Source organism: Lepidochelys kempii, chromosome 3 (assembly GCF_965140265.1).
Source record: "Lepidochelys kempii isolate rLepKem1 chromosome 3, rLepKem1.hap2, whole genome shotgun sequence".
In the NCBI taxonomy this organism is placed as follows: domain Eukaryota; kingdom Metazoa; phylum Chordata; order Testudines; family Cheloniidae; genus Lepidochelys; species Lepidochelys kempii.
The window spans coordinates 73,400,805-73,424,219 of NC_133258.1; the positions used below are offsets into that span (position 1 = coordinate 73,400,805).

General features: G+C 41.4%; 1 protein-coding gene and 1 non-coding gene across 20 annotated transcripts in view; both read left to right on the forward strand.

Moving 5' to 3' along the window:
* KLHL32 (kelch like family member 32) overlaps positions 1-23,415 on the forward strand; it is a 247,313-nt gene that overhangs the window by 41,978 nt on the left and 181,920 nt on the right. For 16 of the 19 annotated variants that reach the window (XR_012158000.1, XR_012157999.1, XR_012158001.1 and 13 more), the window contains 2 exons: positions 15,346-15,434; positions 18,170-18,350. The exons of 2 other annotated variants lie outside the window; for them this stretch is intronic. Coding sequence is in view for 10 of the 17 variants with exons in the window: in XM_073336806.1 (XP_073192907.1) it covers positions 15,412-15,434; positions 18,170-18,350 (204 nt within the window). In the remaining 7 variants the exon portion in view is untranslated. The remainder of the gene's footprint in view (positions 1-15,345; positions 15,435-18,169; positions 18,351-23,415) is intronic. One more of the 19 variants, XM_073336807.1, reaches the window with a different exon arrangement.
* Positions 11,978-12,141, forward strand: LOC140909841 (U1 spliceosomal RNA). The gene has a single exon (XR_012158377.1). It is a non-coding gene; the product is annotated as a U1 spliceosomal RNA (small nuclear RNA).

The window sequence follows — 23,415 nt, forward strand, 5'->3', positions numbered from 1 at the left end:
GTGAGATGTCAATAGAGAAGGTTTTGAAATAGTAATAAGTCACCAGGATCAGATGGTATTCACCCAAGTATTGTGAAGGAACTCAAATATGAAATTGCAGAACTACTAACTGTGGTATGTAACTTCAGCCTCCGTACCAAATGACTGGAATGTAGCTAATGTAATGCTGATTTTTAAAAAATGCTTCAGATGTGATCCTGGCAATTTTACTGGCCAGTAAGCCTAACTTCAGTACCAGGCCAATTGGTAGAAACTATAGTAAAGAACAGAATTATCAGACACATAGACTAACATGATATGTTGTTGACTCTTTTCTATGGCTTTTGTAAAGGGAAATCATGCCTCACCAATCCATTAAAATTCTTTGAGGGGGTCAAAATGCATGTGGACAAGGGTGATCTAGTTGATACAGTGTACCTGGATTTTCAGAAAGCCTTTGCCATCATCCCTCACTAACGGCTCTTAATCCTACTAAGCGGTGATGAGATCAGAGGGAAGGTCCTCTCATGGATCAGTAACTAGTTAAAGGATACAAAATAAATGGTCAGTTTTCCCAATGAAAAGAGATAAATAGTGGGGTCCCCCAAGGATCTGTTCTGGGACCTGTACAACATATTTATAGATCTGGAAAAAGGGGTTAACAGTGAAGTGTCAGAGTTTGCAAATAATCAGTTACTCAAGATGGTTAAGTCAAAGGTTGACTGCAAAGAGTTACAAAGGGATCTCACAAACCTGGATGACTGAGCCACAAAAGGGCACATGATATTCAATTTCATAAATGCAAAGTAATGCACACTGGAAAACATAATCGCAGTGATACATATGAAATTGTCTAAATTAGCTGATATCACTCTAGAAAGAGATCTGGGAGTCCCTCCATATGTAGGGAGGGGCAGCTTGGCCAAATGGTGGTGTGATCTGGAACACATGGAGTTGGCCCCTGCACAACAGAACACATGGAAGTCTGCTGAGAACTCGACCCTGGCAGCACTGGCTCATGCAATTCAAAGAGAGAGGGCAGAATCCCAGGCTGAGGGAAACACGGGACGAAGGAGGTGTGTGTGGGGACAGGAATCCCTCCTCACCTCACCTCCTCCAAAACATTTGAATTGGTGCTGCTGACATGTAGGAACTGTGAGGGAATGGAGCATGCTCAATTGCTCTGTGGAGTTGTAATATGCTCTGTATAGTTACCACTAGGAGGTAGGAGATGCTTGAGCATGCTCAGTAAGTACAGAATCTTAGATTTTAACATCTAAAATCTCTGCAGTCTCTACTTAGTATGTGTGAATGGCAATTTTTTTCCCTGGAGGCTTATAACTTGGCTACAACATTTGGGTAGATTTTCATAGGGATAGCGCTGGAGACATCCCTGACACAAAGACACCCACTGCTAAATTTCAAGTCCCTCTTCCAAGCATGGAGTCACTAGAGATTTCCAAAGAAAAGGTTACCAGAATTTGTTAGCATGGGCAAAACAATGTATTTTGTCCTAGCCTCATTCTCAGAAACAGCTGAACCATTTTGGCTGAAAATTTCCATAGATATTTGATAGCTGCTTTCAACTACCTGAGAGGTGGTTCCAAAGAGGATGGCTCTAGACTGTTCTCAATGGTAGCAGATGACAGAACGAGGAGTAATGGTCTCAAGTTGCAGTGGGGGAGATTTAGGTTGGATATTAGGAAAAACTTTTTCACTAGGAGGGTGGTGAAACACTGGAATGCGTTACCTAGGGAGGTGGTAGAATCTCCTTCCTTGGAGGTTTTTAAGGTCAGGCTTGACAAAGCCCTGGCTGGGATGATTTAACTGGGAATTGGTCCTGCTTCGAGCAGGGGGTTGGACTAGATGACCTTCTGGGGTCCCTTCCAACCCGGATATTCTATGATTCAGCATGAGGCAGGTGTAACATTTCAACCCAAATGGTTAAAGTCTAGCAAAGTTGCAAGGAGCTGAAAACCGAGTCGTATAATGGTACAGGTCAAGTAACCTAAATAGGTGGTGCGATCAGTCCCACCTGTAATATAAACTTAATGTATCGGAAATCTATTATGAATCTACTAACAAAAAGATACAAAAAAAAACAAAAACAAACCCCACCCAACCTCCATAAAGTACAGCTTCTTATAGCACTCAGGGTCTAATATTTAAAATAGGTTATCACATCCGGGTGGACTTATCTGAGTAAAAGTGCTCAGATACCACATTTGTGGGGGCTATGCAAATACCTGTACAGGTGTTTCTGCAAAGGTTATGTCAGGGTTTAGGATGCCTTGCTGTAATTTTCAGTATCTTTACCACCAACCATATGTGAAAAGGAAGAACTAAACATAGCGTTAGCTAACTTTTGAATTCAGTGGGACAGTCTTCTCCCTTGGAGGCTTTATTTTATTGGTAATCTTTGATTTGTATCTCCTTCCAATCTGCTTTGATGCCTTCTACCCCAATCAGTAAACTTTGGAAAGCTGTTGTGCCCTGTAATTTGTCACTAGTAAGGTCTTATTTGAATTGTGGGATGATTGTCAAATAATTGTGGCCGAGTTACAGAAAAGACCTGGAAAATCGCAGAAAAGTAATAATGGACCTTTATTAATTGCGGTAATTTGGAAAAGCCAGGAAAGACATGCTTAAGAGAAATTTGCTGGAACAATATAAACACTGAAGTATTAAGTTATGCCTGCTAACTTTTTTGATAGCCAGACATTTTCATGCAACTATATTGCAGTCATTAATGCGTGGGGCTGACAGCCTGACCCCAGCCACTATCAGCAAGGATCAATGGGATTCTACTGAACTAATGGGGGAAACAAGTATGTTGCAAACCTCAAAATCTAGCAAATGGGCAGTGGAGGCTGGCATCATGGGTCAATCAGAAGAAAACCTCAGTAGCTAATGAGAGATCATAGGTACAGTGGGGATTGACTGTAAAGGGCCAATAAAGTGAATACAAGAAGCTTTTGATTGATGGGAGAAAGAAGTGGTAGCCAGTGGAGATATTCAAAAGGGGGCGGGGGGTGTTGTGGTCAGTGATGGACTAGCAAAAGGATCTTTGCAGCAACGTTTTGAGTGGCTGTGAGTGGGGTAAGATTGCGTTTATCAAGGCCAGAGGAAAGGATGTTGCAGTAAGCAAGATGTGATGAGAGCTTGGAGAAGAATTTTAGCTGTGTGGATGGACAGCAAAGACCATGTCTTAAAAAATAATATGCAACTGGCAAGATTTAGACATAACCTGGTGTGATGACCAAGAGAAAGGTCTGAGTAAATAATGATGCCTGAATGACGTAGAATGATAGTGTTTTCCACTGTGATCTAGAGAGGAGGAAGCAGGGATGAGATGGGTGGTGAAAGATTAGGAGCTCTATTTTAGCAATGTTTAGTTTGAGAGTAGCATTTGGTGATAAGTATTTCTTTGCAGTTTTGTTTGTTTACTAAGAATGTACAAAGTCCAGTGTCTCTGAATGCAGAAAGAATCAAATAATAGGAAACAGCTTCCTTTGCTTACAAGTACCAAGAATGCTCTTTTCAGCCTGCACCTGACCCAAAAACCTCTCCCCAAGCTTCTTCTATAATCAGACACTGATTTCAGCTGCTCCTTCTCTTTCCAGCTCTTCCAGTTTTTTTGTGTGTTTTGCCTTCCCTCCCCCACCGTGGAATCCCCTGCCAACATGGTGGTAGGTTTCTGGTCAAGCTATTAGGCCTTGTTTTAGATATGGCCCCATAAGATAGTTATATGAAACACTTAAGTGCTTTCACTCCTAATCTCTCAGAGGTTTGTGATCCAAGCAGTCACCATTACCTCTCAGCACAACAGGAGTTTAAAAAAAAAACAAAAAAAACCACTTTTTTTTTTAAACTCATAAATGATCGTGAATAAGTACTTGGGGGTAAAAAAACAAAACAAAACCAAAACAAACTAGTAGTAGCAGAGTTTCATCCTCTTTCACTGCTTGGGGTTTGTCTACAGGAGTGTCACAGGAGAGGTCTCAAGAGCCCTCTCTAACCTCAGTCACCTACCACAACCAATCCAGGTCGTCGTCTTCACTATCACCAGGCTTTATTATAGTTTATTTACAATCAGTAGCCAGCTTCCCTACATGCTTCTGGGGCAGGGTATACTAGTAGCAGCTGCCAGTCAGTCCTGGCCCACTTCTGCCTTCCTTCAGGCTCCCTACTCGCCTCCAGCATTTCCTTCCTGTTTGTTTATATAATCCTACCTGCTGCGGCTATTTCCACCCAATTAGCCCCTCAGCTGTATCTCCATTCAGATAATTGGCCTCCTCTGCTGACTGTCTTTCAGACAGAGCTCAATTAATATAAACTGGTGGGGATTTGAGTGATAGGGTGCTGAATTTGCTCCTGAGTCAGCACACTCTGTTACAAGCAAGATAAACGGATTTTTAACATGTTGTAGCTGGTCAAGGTGACTCCTAGGCCCCTATGAGGTTCACCACAATTAGCCAGTGTGTTAAAGTACATCTTGCCCTATGTGCACTAGAATGTTAAAACACATTGGTGAACATTTTTTAAAAAAAACACCTTTTATCCTAGTCTAGGTGATCCCTTGAAATAGATTCTTATAACATTCTAGAGGAAGCCAAACATGTCATGTTTGGTGTAAACAGCTTATTTTTATTAATGGAGATGAAGTGAGCTAACATCATCACACTTTTCCAATTCACACTACTCAAATGTGAGGCCAAGTTTTACTTTGACTTGTTAATGTGTAAAAACCTCAAACTGACTTGTTTTCAGTAGGATTTTACCTCATTATCAAGTGTTAGCTAGCATGATAAGAATGTGCCTTTTCCCTAGTGAGGATGCACCTGTAGAGATCAGCGCAAACTCTCAGTTCAGGTAACTGCCAGATGTTTTGCTTTTCTATTTAGTCTGGGTAAAATGAAGTACACTCAGTTCTACCTCCTGGAGGTATGTACAGTTGTGAGGTATGATTCTGCCACCTAGTGGCTATGCAAGGTAATTCGTAAACAGTGCACAGGCACGGAATAACAGCCATTGGCATTTACAGCCTCTTCTTTGATTGACTGATATATTTAAAACAAAACAAAACTTTTCTGAATACTGTGGTCTTTAATTATGTGATCACATACTATTTTTTTCCACAGGACCCCTGCCTCATTCAGTGCATAGGGGGGCAGAATCAAGGTAGCATGGACAACCATATATCTGGGTCTTCTTAACTTTGACTGCTTGACTTCAATTTAAATAACATTTTTCACTTTTTTATTTGATACATAATATATTAATTAGCAATATGCGGTTGCCTTAAAAGTAGACAGATTTATACAAAATCATGTTATGTCTTATTTGTGGTGGTTTTGTCACATGTTCCCACTATTAGGTCTCAGCAACTCCACTAAGCACCTGGGGGAAGTGAGTCAAAAGCTTGTCTGTTAAAATAATCTCCACTCTCCTGCTGATTTAGAATTAAGATTGCTCAAATCTGGGCTTTAAATCACTGTATCTCTGAATTATCAAGGCCATTGGAAATAATTATGTCATGGCACAGTGAAAACTATAGTGGTATGGTTGAGAGTAACTGTGGATTCATATTTGCATGAAGTAAATACATTAAAGTTATTGATCTTTGGAATAACTGTAACCTGGTGAGCTTTGAGTTTATATTACATAGAAAAGCTCTACAAGCCTTCACCCGTCATTGATTGGGTTTCACATACACAGATAAATATATTTTCTTGCTAGCCTGAGACAAACAAATCTGAATAGTGTTTTGAACAAAATATAGTATGTAGACACTCAGGCACTTGAGCCCTGATCCTGATAGCATTTACAAATGTAAGCAACTTTATAGGTATAAAAGGTCCCATTACACTCACACTGAGGAATTGCACTGGGGAATTGTTCTTTAGTTGAGGCAAAGCAATCAAAGAAATTTTAGCAGTATACAAATTATATTTAGTTGTGAAGAAAGCTGAAAGAGTAAGATTAGAAGGAAAAACCATACAAATCAGATCCTGGTGGTACCAATGCTAATATTAATTATTAGAATAAACAGAAGAACTTCCCCTCTTGTAAGTTATCCTGTGGAAGAGATGGAAATAAATGTAAACAAATTAGGCAAACATCTGTGTAGTTATGCATCTCAAGTCCTATTGATTTCACTACTTTTGGATGCATTCTTTATAAGCACTGACTATGGCTTTGGTAGTAAAAGTAATATGTTTATGCCAAATTTTGCTGTTCTTATTCCACATTAACCTTGTTTAAATGAATAGGTTTTGTTTTTTTTTAATAACAGGATTCAGCCCTTTGATATTATTCTGGAAACATGAGTACAGTTGCATATCACAGTAATGTTTCTAAAGCTATGTTAATGGATCTTCTATACTTGAGAATAAATGTTGAGGGGCGGCAGAGAAACCATTTAAAAGGATACTAGCAACTTAAAATCATAATTTGTAAACAAACAATTCTTTAACTACATCAATAATAGCAGGTTATTACAAGTTAAAACAATATTTAAAATCTTAAATCACAGTCCTACAACATGAGGTGGCACAGACAGTTTGCTGCGCTCACACAGAGCTGCATCGGCCTTCATTTTACCTCAGCCCCCTGTAGTTAACACCACGGGGAAAAAAGTGTAAGAATATAATGTCTTTTAAAAATCGTATCTGGGACTCAAAACACTAATATGTATTAATCATATTGTTATCAGATTATATAGCTATAGAGCAGAGTTAACGTTGTTTGGGTACCTTGACTATACACTTTCATACATGTTTTCATTTCTTTTCCTTTTTTTAGTTTTGAATTTCCGGGGTTTACAATGATTTTTGGGAAAATTATAGCATCCCTTTCATGTTTTTTCCCGTAATCTAATGTTCTCCCAAACTTTTATCTCCATCTTTGTTCAGTTTGTGTTTGGGAATTTTAATATGGTGGACTGTTTTTTGCACTAACCACAGTAATGAAGGAAGGAAGAGAAAAAACAAAGTGTTAATTCAGTGTAACAGGAATAAGATAACTAATATAACTTAATTGTTTGACTCAAATCTATCTCAAATAAATTGTACATTGAAAAGAACAAAGGCAAGGATTTTCCATATATACTATGTCTAACACCTAAATTGAAGCTAGTGCTTTCCATTTGGCCTATTATTTTCCAGTCAATCTGTCCAACACAGTAGAATATTCTCCTAGAGCATTGAGATTTAGGTCACATGATGACACTTGGTTTAAGCGGAAAACTTTATCCTAGAACTCATAAACTAATCCTTTAAACCAATTTAGCAATTCAAGGCAGTTAAATAGATCAGACAATATTAAGTTTTCAGCCTTTGTAATGATTAGCATTTCCTTATGTGTCAAGGAATGTTAGGTTATGTAAAGATGAGAGGATATCAAATGCTAAAACTCTTAATATAAGGGGTTTTGAAATTTCTAAGTATCAATGACATCCAGGTTTTAAAAGTGTTAGTTTGGAATTCTTGTTGCATGAAACGGTTTTACCTGAATTATGGAGAATAAACGCTACAAATTCTAGATTATATGGCTAATCCAGGACAGTAAATTTGAGCTGAAAATACAAAAGTGTGTGTATATATAGGTAGCTTTGAGGCAACACTGTAAAGTAAATTCCAATCAAAACTTAATTTACCTTAAAATGTATTTAAGCCTATGGAAATTGTCCTCCTTAGATTCCAAATATCTTTTATAAATATACTATTCAATTACCAGAAATAAATAGTTAGCTAATGCTCATATAAAATCTGCAAAGCAAATTTTTGTGCTGTCTCTGCAGTAGCCACTACCTAACACAGTTTGTTTTCTGGATTGTTCTGCATCAATAATATTGAAGCCAAAGCAATATCATTAACAAAAATAAAAATTATAGGGCCAGATCCTCAGCTGGTGTTAATTGGTGTGGCTCCCTGGAAGTCAGTGGAACTCTACCATCTTAAATGAGATGAAGATTTGGCCTTATGATATTTTTAAATTGCTTTCAAAGCATAGAAAAACACCAGTCTTTCATAAATGCAAAAGAACTATTGTGGAACTAAATGTTCTCAACCTATTACAATATGGCAAGCAGTAAAGAATCTGATCTTCCCATTGTAGGAGCCCACACAAGGTTTATATTTTAATCCTGAAGAACCAAATCCGCTCCCAAGCAAACCTTTTAGTGTGTGGGTGTGTGGTGGAGAAGGGAAGGACCTCACTGTATTATTTTTATATTCCTTTTTTCATGTTGTTAATTAGAAACATACTTGTATATAAACAGAAGTTATTTTTCTTTTTAAAGTATTTTAAAGTATTTTAATCTTGATACAATACTGATTACAATAAGAGACATATGCCTTTATAATTTCACCCCTTACCCAATTTGTCTTGTCATAAAAGAAGTGTAGTATATAAGAAAAGAGAGGAGAAAAAGTTTTCATTCTTCTTACACTGTGCTCTCTTCTTTTTGTTAGTGAATTACATTAAACAATAAACCATATCAGTTTTTCCCTATATAAGTTATTTCCTAAATTACCAAAGTAGCATAGATCTCTTCTAGTTACTCTGTTACAGGACATTAATGGAAAAAATTGTATGCATGTCAAAATACCACTCTTTTTCAGTTCTCTATAACTTTTGCCAAACTTAAACTGTTCAAGCTGAGATTTTTGGTGAGGGTGTCTGCTTCAGGCTGAATTTTTTGGGGGGACAGGGGAAGGGAATTTCAGCAAAAATGATTCAGCCATTTCAGAAAATGAGTTAGGGAAAATATGTTTTTTGCCTATTTATAATAGAAATTTGTTACAAGTGTGCGTTGAGTAGCTCTAACACCTTATGGTCTGAAGCAGGGAGGTTGCATTGGTGACAGGGATGTGCTTTTTGCTCTTTTTCTGAAAATTCACCCAAACTCAACCAAACTATAAACCTCTTCAAATCTCAGTTCCAGTGGTCAATAGAGTTGGTAGAAAAATTGTTCGAAGAGTCCATCTGTACTGAGCATTCACCTGTGTGACAAGTAGACTGTGTGTGTGCCATCTCCACGGAGCGACTGAACTTCTTCACAGCAATGCTGCGGGGTTGAGCAGGTCTTTTCCTGCAATAGCTCTTGTGGGCTTCTAGGTGTCTCTGTGAGGCCAGGTACAAGAAGTGACACTAAAGAAATTGCCTTTTATTCTCCATTCTCCCTCTGCTAGTGGCCAGGCAGTGTGGAAGAGTCCTGTAGGGGGAAAAACCCAGTATGTGTTCATGTAATTAAAGACTGTATCATCTGTGACAAAGTTCCACCTCTGCCTTGGTGGGTCCTGCACCTACTGGCAGATTTGTTCGCCTCAGAGATTCACAGCAGCCCTCAGTTTGGCCACTTTTGCTAGTGGCTCAAACCTGCCATTCACTCAGCTAAACTCATCACTGGCCAGCATGGGGAAAAAGAGGGAGAACAATCCCCGCTGTCTCTGCTGGTCCACCAAGTGGGTCAGCAAACAGGCCAGAGCCCTTCTCCTCTGGTGGGACCCACAGTCCAGGTCAACTCTTCCTGTATCCAATAGGGAGTTGGGGAGATGGGCGGGGGGAACCCAGGCCCACCCTCTACTCTGGGTTCCAGCCCAGGGCCCTGTGGATCACAGCTGTGTAGTGTTTAATGTAACACCTGTGTGATAGCTATAACTCCCTGGGCTACTTCCCCATGGCCTCTTCCCAACACCTTCTGTATCCTCACCACAGGCCCTTCTTCCTCATGTCAGATAGTGTTTGTACGCCTCAGTCCTCCAGTAACATGCCCTCTCACTCTCAGCTCCTTGTGCAGCCCCCACTGACTGAAGTGAGGTCCTTTTTAAACCAGGTGCCCTGATTAGCCTGCCTGTCTTAATTGATTCTAGCAGCTGCTTAATTGGCTCCAGGTGTCCTAATTAGCCTGTCTGCCTTAATTGGTTCCAGTAAGTTCCTGATTGTTCTGGAACTAGCCCTGTTACCTTACCCAGGGAAAAGGGACCTGCTTAACCTGGGGCTAATATATCTGCCTTTTATACTTACCTGGCTGTCGAGGAAGCCCCCCCGCTCTGGGCCCAGGCTAGCCTGAACACTTCTCCCTCCTGAAAGCTGCTGTGTTATACCTTCTGATTGCGTTGTTTTGTTGCATAGTTGTTTTGTTTCCTTTGGTAATTCTGTAAGCGTTACCAATAAATTTTCTTTCTGTTTCAAAAAAAAAACAAAAAACTAGCCCTGTTACCTTACCCAGGGAAAAGGGACCTGCTTAACCTGGGGCTAATATATCTGCCTTTTATACTTACCTGGCTGTCGAGGAAGCCCCCCTGCTCTGGGCCCAGGCTAGCCTGAACACTTCTCCCTCCTGAAAGCTGCTGTGTTATACCTTCTGATTGCGTTGTTTTGTTGCATAGTTGTTTTGTTTCCTTTGGTAATTCTGTAAGCGTTACCAATAAATTTTCTTTCTGTTTCAAAAAAAAAACAAAAAACTAGCCCTGTTACCTTACCCAGGGAAAAGGGACCTGCTTAACCTGGGGCTAATATATCTGCCTTTTATACTTACCTGGCTGTCGAGGAAGCCCCCCTGCTCTGGGCCCAGGCTAGCCTGAACACTTCTCCCTCCTGAAAGCTGCTGTGTTATACCTTCTGATTGCGTTGTTTTGTTGCATAGTTGTTTTGTTTCCTTTGGTAATTCTGTAAGTGTTACCAATAAACTTTCTTTCTGTTTCAAAAAAAAAAACTAGCCCTGTTACCTTACCCAGGGAAAAGGGACCTGCTTAACCTGGGGCTAATATATCTGCCTTTTATACTTACCTGGCTGTCGAGGAAGCCCCCCCGCTCTGGGCCCAGGCTAGCCTGAACACTTCTCCCTCCTGAAAGCTGCTGTGTTATACCTTCTGATTGCGTTGTTTTGTTGCATAGTTGTTTTGTTTCCTTTGGTAATTCTGTAAGTGTTACCAATAAACTTTCTTTCTGTTTCAAAAAAAAAACAAAAAACTAGCCCTGTTACCTTACCCAGGGAAAAGGGACCTGCTTAACCTGGGGCTAATATATCTGCCTTTTATACTTACCTGGCTGTCGAGGAAGCCCCCCCGCTCTGGGCCCAGGCTAGCCTGAACACTTCTCCCTCCTGAAAGCTGCTGTGTTATACCTTCTGATTGCGTTGTTTTGTTGCATAGTTGTTTTGTTTCCTTTGGTAATTCTGTAAGCGTTACCAATAAATTTTCTTTCTGTTTCAAAAAAAAACCAAAAAACTAGCCCTGTTACCTTACCCAGGGAAAAGGGACCTGCTTAACCTGGGGCTAATATATCTGCCTTTTATACTTACCTGGCTGTCGAGGAAGCCCCCCTGCTCTGGGCCCAGGCTAGCCTGAACACTTCTCCCTCCTGAAAGCTGCTGTGTTATACCTTCTGATTGCGTTGTTTTGTTGCATAGTTGTTTTGTTTCCTTTGGTAATTCTGTAAGTGTTACCAATAAACTTTCTTTCTGTTTCAAAAAAAAAAACTAGCCCTGTTACCTTACCCAGGGAAAAGGGACCTGTTTAACCTGGGGCTAATATATCTGCCTTTTATACTTACCTGGCTGTCGAGGAAGCCCCCCCGCTCTGGGCCCAGGCTAGCCTGAACACTTCTCCCTCCTGAAAGCTGCTGTGTTATACCTTCTGATTGCGTTGTTTTGTTGCATAGTTGTTTTGTTTCCTTTGGTAATTCTGTAAGTGTTACCAATAAACTTTCTTTCTGTTTCAAAAAAAAAAAAAAACTAGCCCTGTTACCTTACCCAGGGAAAAGGGACCTGCTTAACCTGGGGCTAATATATCTGCCTTTTATACTTACCTGGCTGTCGAGGAAGCCCCCCCGCTCTGGGCCCAGACTAGCCTGAACACTTCTCCCTCCTGAAGTCTGCTGTGTCATACCTTCTGTTTGCTTTTGTTTTGTTGCATAGTTTTGCTTTATCCCCTTTGGTGATTCTTTGTAAGTGTTACACAAATAAAATTCTTTTCTGCTTCAAAAAAAAATTAAACTTACCTGGCAGGGGAGATACCATGATCACGAAGGTGGTTTTCCCAGGGTGAGGCTCATCCATTGCACTGTGGGTGTGCTGACCCCTGCGATTTCCCCAAATGTGGGTAACTTGACTGCATAATTTGTGGTAGTGAGGGACTGCATTCGCACTCTCCCCTGGCTCTCAGTTTAAAAAAAAATCACTCTCCTGTAGCCATCTGGCCTGACCCTGTCACACATCATACATGAGCAAAAGGGTTTTTCTGGCATTTCCTAACTGTGGAGTATTTGATTTGGGTGAACTTAACATTCTTTTAATGTAGGGCTTTTTAAAATGTAATATAAATATACTTGAATGTGAGACTAATTTCACATGCAAGTATACAGTTCAGTTCATTACACTCTTAGGGCTAAATTCAGTTACATTTGTTTTAAAATGTTCCAGGATGACCTGAAGTTTGGAATAAAGTGTTGCCTTTAGGGCACTGCTCTTCTTAAGGGATGATGTGACACTGCATTGCCTCAGGGGAAACTCTGCTTTGCTGCACCAGTCCAGTCTAGGCCTAGTGCAGTGGGGAGGTATGGGAGGAGGCAGAGAGAGATCCCTACTCTCTTGTTGCCACTGTGCCTCACTAGGGGGTAGGAACAGCAATTCTGTCTGGTCTTTAGACAGCACATGCAAGGTGGGAGGAAGAGGGGAGAAGACTTCTTGTGTCTCCCCTGCCCCCACTACATACATACGTAAGGTCCAGGAAGAATCTGGCCCTTAAATAATGTATCATGAAGAAATCATAACCCAGGTGAACAGGAGCTATAATATTGAATGTGAGTTAGGGACAGTGCTTAATTTGTAATGAAAGAGCTGCTGGGGCTCAAGAAATTAGGTGCCAGGGCTCAGACATTTTTTTTACTTTCATAAGTGATGCAGGTACCAGGGCTATGAACTGGCAAACCAGGAGGTGCTGCAGTTCAGCCCTGGCAAGCCTTGGCACAAATCAAGCAATGGTTAGGGGGAAGAATTAGGCCCAAAGTGAACATAAGCAGACCACTTTCTTCTGTGTTCTCTTGCTTAATTTCTTTGATAATGTCACAGATAGATGCTGGTGGTATCAAAATCTATTGCCATGGAAGCATGTGATAACAGAAGCACCAGATTGTGGCATCAGTGACTAAATCAGGCAGCAGGAGGAAGGTCTAATATCAGAGAGAGCTGATTTTACGCATGCACGTGTACACACACACACGCCCGGGTAATTAACAGTGATAGAAAAGGAAAAAGAATATTATGGCTTGATGAGCTATTTACTTCTGGGAGAATTCTGCACCAAGAAATTCTGCACCTACTATTTTAAAATTCTGCACATCTTGTCAAAATAACACAGTATAATCATGCCAGTTTCAATTATTTTGGTAATTTATTTCAAAATATCTATCACAACTATGTAGCAATACAGACAACAAAAAAGATTCAGGAATGTTTTATGACAAATAGATTCCCTACTAGGCATATTAATACAAAACTGAGTTATAATTCCTTTAAAGTACAATATAGGAATGTATTTCCCACTGCACATGAGCAGAATTCAGAAGCAGTGCAAAGGCTGAGGGGACTCAGAGATAATGGAGGAGCTGAAGGAGAGAGAAGTAATTGGTGGGAAGGAGCCTGGGTGTGAAATTGGAGGGTTGTTGGATGTGGGTGGGAGAAGTATGGAATGGGTTTTTTTGGGCAGGGAGGGATTGTTAGGGATCCTCCACCATGCAGACCCTGGCTGACCCCTAGCCTTTCTCATTCACTTCTGCCTGTCCCCATATGTCCTTGCACCCCCATTCAGCTTCTCCCTCCCCCCTTGCGGCCCTGCACCCCTTCCTCCCTGTCCCCATGTGGCCCGGCACCCCATGTGTCCCTGTTCCCCCACTCCAGTTCAGCCCCTGCCCAAGTCTGTGACTCCCCAAGCAACCCCATGTGCCCCACGCTGTCTGACCCCCGCCCCCATATACCATGCCTCCTGACCTGGTCACATGAGTAGAGCACTGTGAGGAAGGCAACTTCCTTTTATCCCTGTCCAGAGCTGGGGCTGGCCCAGGAGTGGCTGTTCTTTTCTGGCACCACAGAGGCCTCTGGTGGGCAAAAGGTGTAACTGCAGCAACTTTCCTGCAGAATGTATTTTCTGCGGGGAGGGGGGGAATTCTGCACATGCGCAGAGATGCAGAGTTCCCTCAGGAGTAGCTATTGGAAGGAGAATAATGTGCTATCTGTAATAGTTTGCCAAAGTTTGGAAGTGGTTCACTATCTATTCTAATGTACTTAGATGCCTCAGTTCAAGCTGTCATATAAATTATGTTTATTATAGTTAATCCTCAAGGTGTTTTTTAATGTAATAGGTTGTCATAAAGAGGATGGTGATCAGTTTTGTTCTCTCTGAGGGTAGGACAAGAATAAGCAGTTTAGTTTACAGCAAGGGAAATCTAGGTTGGATATTAGAAAAGCTTTCCAGCTATAAATTTAGTTAAGCACTGGAACTGGTTATCTAGGAGGTTATGGAATCTTTATCATTGGAGGGTTTTAGGAACAGGTAAGACAAAACACCTGTCAAGGATGATCTAGGTAGACTCAATCCTGCCTCTTGTTGTTCATTCCAACTCTATATGTCTATGATTCTGTGGATATAAATTGAAGAGCAGGATGAAGATTAGTAGTAGCCTATAGATCAACAACATTCTCATCTCATCATGTTTGTTTGGTTTATTTCCGTACAGGTTTATATTGGTGAAAAGTTTTTCTTTGCTTTAACAGCCAATACTTCAGTGTTTTGCTATGGTAAAGCGAGTTAGTCAGTGAGCTTTTACAATCATAAATAACTAATTTGCTATTACACACCTGGTGGGCGGTGGTGGAAAGTAATACAGACAGTGCTCTGAATAGGGGGTAGTGCAGAGCCCCACTAACCTTGGGAGGACCTTTAGGATGGATTGTGTCTGTGGATGTGTAATCCATCCATAGCTGTCTGGTGGGCAGGGAGAGTATGCACATTGAACCATTCTAAGTGGCCCTGCCTGCCAGCCAACTCTGCAGGCTAGTATTGAGGGTCTGCACTGCCGGCCCACCTTGTTTGGGAAATATGTCTCCCTAGTGTTAGGGAGGGAGCATGCCTGTGACTTCAGTGACTGCAGTTGTCACTTGGGCTTATGTGGAAAGTGCTGGGGAAGAAAAGAGGGGAGGAAGTTATCTCTAGGCCAGGGTCAATCTAGCCAATAATGTTTTGTGACAAGGATGGACAAAAAACGTTGAATTTGAGTTTGGCCTCCTAAAAGTTTTGACCTTTAAGGATAAGGCTGCCTTTTCTTCAAATTTTAATATACCTTTTCTCTGTCTGTCTTTTTTAGCTGTAATGTTTTCTTCTTCCTCCACAAGATTTTAAGTATTGAGATTCTGAAGAACAAACGTGAAGGATGCCATCTGAGAGGTGCCTCAGGTATGGTACTTTAAAGCAGTGCAGGATGTCATTGTCATTTAGCATGGTGTTTACTGAAGCATTAGTCATCATATGATGCATTAACAAAAGCATTCATTTAACACCTGCATCTCCAAATTATAACCTGGAAGAGATTGCTTTAAGAGTTGCTGTTGCCATTATCATGAACAACATGAAGCATGAATGAGACAGTAGTAATTTACTTGAACCCCACAATCCTCTCCAATTCCCTGTTGTTTCTCATTCTTTATGTCCTTCTCTACGTTAGGAGTTTGCCCAGGGGCATTTTCGGTGCCAGTGAATGCCCAAAGTGTAGACAAAAAAAACGCTGGAGTCAGTGAAGTTTTGCACTGGTGCAGTCATAATGGTGGCAGGTGATTGTTTGCTGTGATTGGGGCACTTTCCCAACGGCCATCTATAAGAAGGCTGGCTGCAAAGCATTCTTATTCATGCACTTCCTCTTCCTGCCCTTCCAAAGTTCTCATTTCCATTTTTCCTTATCCATCTGACACCTCAATCTGTTTCTCTCTTGTTTATGCTTCTTACTGGCTACTTTACTTGAATTAAATAATAATTATTTCCTTATTTTGGGAATGTTTGCACAGAGGGTGCTATACAAAATATATTCATGCTATGGAATTTCTGCAGGATCTATCACCAGTCTGGTTCCCTGGAGGCTGTTCTATTTTATACCCACTGCCTACATCTCACTGGGACCAACTTGGCAGTGGTATCCCACGATACCTCCTTTCCCTCTGCCATGACCCCAACACTGGAAGATTCCCTCAGACATGGGGGATAATGAACTGCCTAGATCTACTATGCTTTATGGCCACTTTGTACTCGCAGAATGGTACAAAATGGCACAGTGTGCCTGTGAATCAATGCTCTCATGTTTATAACTTTCAGTTGAAACTGTCCATAATGAACATGCAGATGTACATACCATACAAGTATGTAAGTATGTGGTTGTAATCAGAAAAATTACTAAAAGTTGAGATTGGTGCATTACAAATATTTGCTCCCTCTGATTCCAACTCTGCTGAGTTTATGGACAAAATCAGTGTTTTATTTCTGTTAGAAATGGGAAACGAGGATGCACATGACCGAACTGTCTTCTATTGATCCTCAAGCATCATGAACAGAATTGCTGGTTTTGCTTTGGTTCCAGGTTCCTTATTGTTGGTGCTGAAGAATGAACCTGAAAAAACACAGTTGGATTTTTTTTTTTTTTTTTTAGTTATCAGGTTGAACTTACAGCACTGACTGCTTAAAATAATAAATCTTGACTGGACTTAGTGAATTTCCTATGGAAGTTACAGAAAGGAAATAAATGTAAAACAGCAAGAAATTGCTTTTACAGGATTGTCTTTCCTGACAACTGTACTTTATTGTATATAAATAGGATTCCACAAGCAGAATAGTCAGAAATTATTTTGCACTTATTTCTTTGGTGTGAAACTAAATAAAGGACTAGCCCCTCAGCTGGTATAAATTCATATACAATTCACATGATTTAGCCCAGCAGAGGATCTGGCCAGTTGTATGTGGATTTTTTTTCTTTCTCCATTCCATGTATTTATTATTTTTTATATACATATAATCAGGTTGTCCTTTCAGTTTCCTGGAGTGGAGGAGATTTGGATCAGGCAGACCTAGGCAGGGAAGCACAGAAGCTCGGGGCCTATCAGCTCCATGGCTTTGTCCAAACACCAGGGAGTTATTTAGAGGAGATGCTTTTTGCAAAAGCACCTGTATTGGTCCTTAGCACCATGTAAGAGTCACCTGAGCCCTTAACACAAACCACCAAGTAGCCATCTGGCAACTTTAAGTTACAGCTATTCTGAATTGGTTTTAAAGAAGCAACCTAAAAGTGAAAGACTCTAGTCTCTTATTTATTCCTCAGCCATCTAGCCCCTTCTTATTTTTAAAATATGCTCATATTTTACAGTGAAAATGTAGCAAATATTGATATTAAATGACTAATTATTGGTTGAAACCACTTTTACAATATTACCAAGGAATAATGGAATAGTATGTTCTGTTGCTTTGACACCTTATATTGCAGGTATTATCTGAAAAGTAATAGTAAAAAAAAATGAACGTTCTGGTATCACAGATCTGCTGCTTGTGAGGCTTTAGAGTCATATCTGCTTTTTTTAGTGACAATTTTAACTAATCAGAACTACTTTTTACCTCCATTAGTTCAGCTGAACCAATATAGCTAAGGAAAAATTAGATGGAATCTCTTCTGGCTGGCAAAATTCTTTACAAAGTACGACTAGTAGAAACTGTTTTTGATGATAATACGTGAGCCAGACAATTTGTAGAGTTGGTTACATGAATGTTCAATATTCCTTTCTACTAATATATTAATTTAGGCCACTTTGGTTGTTTTTCTATTACCCTGTAAGAAGATGATAAAACCCCAAACCTTTGTACTCCTCTTACTTAACACTTGTATAAATCAGGACACTGAACCCAACAGTGGAGTAAAGGAGAAAAGAATCAGGGCCTTTGAGTTGTTGTAAATCTAACATATTTTCTATCCAAAATAAAACTAAATTATGTGAAACTTTTCCTGTGCTAAACATACCACATACAAGCGTCTCTTTGTTTGGGCACAAACTGCTTTATTTTTTTTAAACCAGAAATGTTGATCAGCATTAACTACTGAGCCTCAGAGTTAGGTCTTATGTTTGTTGATAGACTCTTTTTGTTTCCTTCATTTGCAGTATTCAAGAAATGCTGACAGGTCAGAGGCTTTGCCAATCCAGTTCACATAATGATGCTGTATTGGCAGCCCTGAACCAACAAAGAAGTGATGGTGTACTCTGTGACATCACCCTCATTGCAGAAGAGCAGAAATTCCATGCCCATAAGGCAGTACTTGCAGCATGCAGTGATTATTTCCGAGTAAGTTTACCTTCGCATTTTCCTTCCCTTATAAAATCACTAAGAAATATGATGTAACTTCAAGAAAAAAATGGTTGCAGGTTCCATGCTGAGCAAGTTACAATTTAAATCTGAGTCTTTGAAAAGGATGAGATTTATATTTTTTGAAATGCACATAATGCACTTTAGTTGCATATCATGCTATTAAAGTATCCATCATTTTTGTAAGTGTGAATATTATTTTCAGTTTTTTCTAATTCAGAGTATAATTTAGTTTTTGTCTTTAATCTGGAGTCTAGACTTTTTAAGAGTGTTCTTTTAACAGAGGTATAGGGGTTTGTGTCTGTAATTTCCTAGGTTTTTAAAAAAAGCAAACTGAAAAAGTGGGAATTGCATTATGTGGCATCATATTAGAACATAAGAGCTACCATACTGTGTCCGTATGGCCCATGTTGCCCAGTATCCTGTCTCTGACAGTGGCCCATACCAGAGCTTCAGGGAGGAGTGTAGAGAACAGGGCAATTCTAGAGTGATCCACTCCTGTCTTCCATTCCCAGGTTCTGTAGTCAGAGGTTTAGGGTTGCCCTGAGCATGGGATTGCATCCTTGAGCTCCATCAAAGGCTATTAGCCAAGATGCTTTCTTCCATGAACTTATGTAATTCTTTTTTGAGGCTGCTTATACTTTTGGCCATTATAATTTCCCATGTCAATGAGTTCCACAGGTGCTTTGTGTGAAAAAGGACTTTCTCTTGTTTGTATTAAATTGCTGCCTATTAATTTCATTGGGTGACCCCTTTTTTTGTATTGTGGGCAATTGTGGATAACAACTCTCTAGTCACTTTTTCCACACCATTCATACTTTTATATAGTGGCATTATGATGTTTTGTGTCTTATTTTCTATCCATTTGCTAATAATTCCTAACGTTCTGTTAACCTTTTTTTTTACCACTGTTGTGCATTAAGGAGACATTTTCATATATCTATCCATGGTGACTCCAAGATCTTCTTTGTATGGTAACAGCTAATTTAGAACCCCTCATTGTATATGCATAGCTAATATTATTTTTTCCAGAGCGCATTACTTTGCACTTAGTAGTGTTGAATTTCATCTGTCATTTTGTTGCCTGGTCTCACCCAGTTTTGTGAGATCCCGTAAAAACTCCTCACAGTCTGCTTTAGACTTTAGTATCTTGAATAATTTTGTGTCATCTGCAAACTTTGCCACTTCACTGTTCACTCCCTTTTCCAGATCATTAATGTGCATGTTGATGCCCACATGGATCATGATCAAGGTTTGAACCTTTAGATCTACAGCAAAGACCTATACCCCTTGCGGTAAAGGAGTAAATAGTAGAAATAGTAGGTTGTCATCTTCCACGTGGATCATCACTAAGGGGGGATGGGACACTTTACCAGAGGTTTTCTCATATTTGCTGATAGCAGTGGCATGCTGAGACTCTGGAATCTTGAAGTTCCCTTCCAGCCTTTGGAGGGGAGTTTATATTACTGGATCACTTCTGCCTTGTTTGGATCACTTCTGCCCTGTCCCTTCCAGCCTGTCCATGTCTCTTTCCTTCCCCTGGCTTCTTGTCCCAACACTATTCTTCTCACCTAGGTAGGCCCAGTCTCCTTTCCCAGCAAGTGCTGGTTTGATCCCTTCAAACTCCCTGTCCCAGTCTTGTTGCCATTCCCAGTCCTCTCTTCCCAGCTCCTCACCTGATCTCTCTCCTTTTCCCTATTGCCAGACACTCCATTCATGTTCCTCATACCCACTGGCTCCCAGTCTCCCTTCTTATGCTCCACATGCAATATCTGCATCCCCTCCTTCTCTGGCTCTTTTACCCAGTCTCTTTGCCCATCCTGTTTGTTCTCCTCCAGTTGCCTGTCAGATCTCCCTTTCCTTGCCACACAGATTCCCAATCTCCTCATCCCCTCTCAGACTACAGTCCTAATCTCCCCCAACCCCCACAGGGTCCATGTCCCCTGTCTACTCCCCCTAAGCCTGCTGCAAGTCCAGCTCTTGTCCACTCTTCATTCAAACCAAGCAGCTTCCTCTTCCATGTTCCCTCTGCATAGCTGGGGGCTCATTCAGAGCACAGTTGAGACAGGCTCCCTGCTCACCGTTCAGGTGGTCACCTCCAGCATGTTCTGCAGCAGCATGCAGTTGCAGGAAAAATCCTGCTCAGCCCCAGGCTGCAGCATGCCCAGTGTGGCTGGAATCTTCTGGGAATTTAGCTGTGAAGTTCTAGTAAGCCACTATGGAGCATGTGTGAACTGTGCTTTTTCCCCGTCCCCACCCCCAACTGCCCAAAAGCTTATAACTTGACCACATTGGGTGGATTTGCATGGGGATGACCCCTCTGCCAAATTTAAAGCCCATGCCCCAAAACATTGGGCTGCTAGAGCTTTTCACAGAAAACATCACCTAAATGTTTTAACATGGCACAATAACATATCTTCCCTGTCGTTTGTTCTCAGAAACCGCTGAATAATTTTGGCTGAAACATTCCAAAAAATTTCAGCTTGACATAGACACCCAGCATAGAAAATTTCAGCCCAAATGATGGAAGTTGGGTGAAATTCAAAGCAATTGAAAAATAGGTCTTCTAATTGGAAGTGTTGTGCAACCTTAATTTATAGGCATTGCTACCAGTCCCACTGCGTGTGTGTGTGTGTGTGAGTGAGTGAGTGAGTGACAGAGAGATTCTAAACTATAAGTATCTATAAGTTTATTTTGAAATCTCGTTAAGTAGCGAGTCACCTTAACACTATCCTGAGACTAGAGAAGTAATTGCTTTAAAAGTCTGTTTTCAGTAACAAAATACAATTATTTAAATTTTTAGCTACAGTAGTTGTAGCATTAAATGCCTCTACAGTGACCTTTTCATTCCATTATAATTATATTACATTCCATGTAATTATATGTTTTTAACACCCATGTATTGCTAGATATTCTGTATCCTTAATTGTCTAAACAGGATCTTTGTCCTCCCCTGGAACCTGATAAATTTTTTGTTAATGTTGAGGTTTAGCTTGCTATATACATATAAGGAACACTGTCAACTTGAAATCAGGTTTCAGAGTAGCAGCCGTGTTAGCCTGTATTCACAAAAAGAAAAGGAGTACTAGTGGCACCTTAGAGACTAATCAATTTATTTGAGCATAAGCTTTCGTGAGCTACAGCTCACTTCATCGGATGCATTCAGTGGAATTAAGTGATCACTCTCCTTACAGTGTGTATGATAACACCCATTTTTTCATGTTCTGTGAGTATATAAATCTCCTCACTGTATTTTCCACTGAATGCATCCGATGAAGTGAGCTGTAGCTCACGAAAGCTTATGCTCAAATAAATTGGTTAGTCTCTAAGGTGCCACTAGTACTTCTTTTCTTTCAACTTGAAACCAGTTACTTTCACTGCAAGGGCTACTAAATCAATTTAACTTCCAGTTTTTGAGTACATTTTCCCAATTTCTCTCCCTTGTTGCTATCAGAGGGACCCTCCACACTTAACAGGGGAAAACACTTTTGCCAGATACATGTATTATTCTTATTGTGAGTTGCTGATCCTACTATGTTGCTTCTCTTGGTCCTATGCAGCCAGGACACCTGTTTCTCCTCTTCTTCCTGGAGCGCAGAGGGGCTTGATAGAGTTGCCAGTTTTCAAATTGCAGAAAACTGAATACCTCACCCCGCCCCTTCCCCGAGGCCATGCCCACCCGCTCATTCCACCCCCCCCCCTCTGTCTCTTTCACTAGGCTGGGGAAGAGGGTTGGGGTGCAGGAGGAGATGAGGGCTCTGGCTGGGGGTGCAGGCTTTGGGGTGGGACTGGGGATGAGGGGTTTGGGGTTCAGCAGGGGACTCAGGGCTGGGGCTGGGGTGTGGGGAAGGAGGCTCAGGGTTGGGGCAGGGGCTTGGAGTGCAAGGGAGGGTGCAGGCTCCAGGTGGTGCTGATTCAGGTGACTCCCAAGAAGTGACCGGCATATCCGGCTCCCAGGCAGGCAGGAGCAGTGCAAAGACCCCCTCTGGCTGCCCTTTCACCTAGGAGCTGGATATGTCGGCCACTTCCTGGGAGCTGCGCAGAGCCGGGTAGTGCAGCGCCGCCAGTTGGACTCTTAACAACACATTGAGCAATGCTGACCGGAACCGCCAGGGTCCCTTTTCGACCGGGTGTTCCGGTCGAAAACCAGACACCTGGCGACCTTATGGGGCTAGGTTGTTGGGGCGCCTGTGTCTGATTTCAAGGAGTGACTGGGATGGGGAGGGGGCACTTTCCACTCTGCGGTCTGATTCTGCTGCTGACAACTCTGTCTTCCCCTGCTCCAGTCTGGTTGGCGCCTCCTAATTTTTCAGAGGGAATAGGTGCTGTCTCTTTCCTCTTATAGGGAGATGTATTGTCACAGCCTCTCCTGGTCCCATGGAATGGCTGTAGAGCTCTTTCTCCTCCCAGACTGATTTTTTTATTACTCTCCTTCTGAGTGGCTTGAGGTTATAGAGGTATTTTCTCTTGCCTGCTGTCTGGTGCCCACAGTCTTGCAAGGGGGAGGTGATAGGAGGGGTACATCTTGTCCCCTCTTGTCCCAGCTGAAAGGGCCTAGTGTAGGATGCATGCACCCGCTGCTGCTAAGTACTCCACAAATACTTTAAAGAGATCCAGGAAGAAAAGTTGGGGACATGCTGCTTCCCACTTCCAGGCAGCTCCCATTACTCCACAGCCTTATGAAGAAGTCCAAAGGATGGAGAATGGGGCTCCTGTTGATCCCCAGTTCCACTTAGGTGTCTGGGGACTTAAGATTGGGGCTGCCCTTCCTTTCTCAAAGTCATTTGTTACTCTCCCTTTGCAAGAGTTATTGTGTGGTAGTCACATGGCTTCCCCTCCTACCCAGCACATTCTCTCTTCTCTCATTCCCCACCCCCATATAATGCCTGGCAACATCTCACAAAGAGTGGGCTGCAGCCTGCCTGACTGCCCTGTGTTCTTTAGCAGTGTGACAAGAACGGGTCCTGTCTTGCTTACTGATTGATTGACCTTGAGATTGGGGCACTGTGACTCACCCTGTTTCCAGTTGAGTTACTTGGTGTTT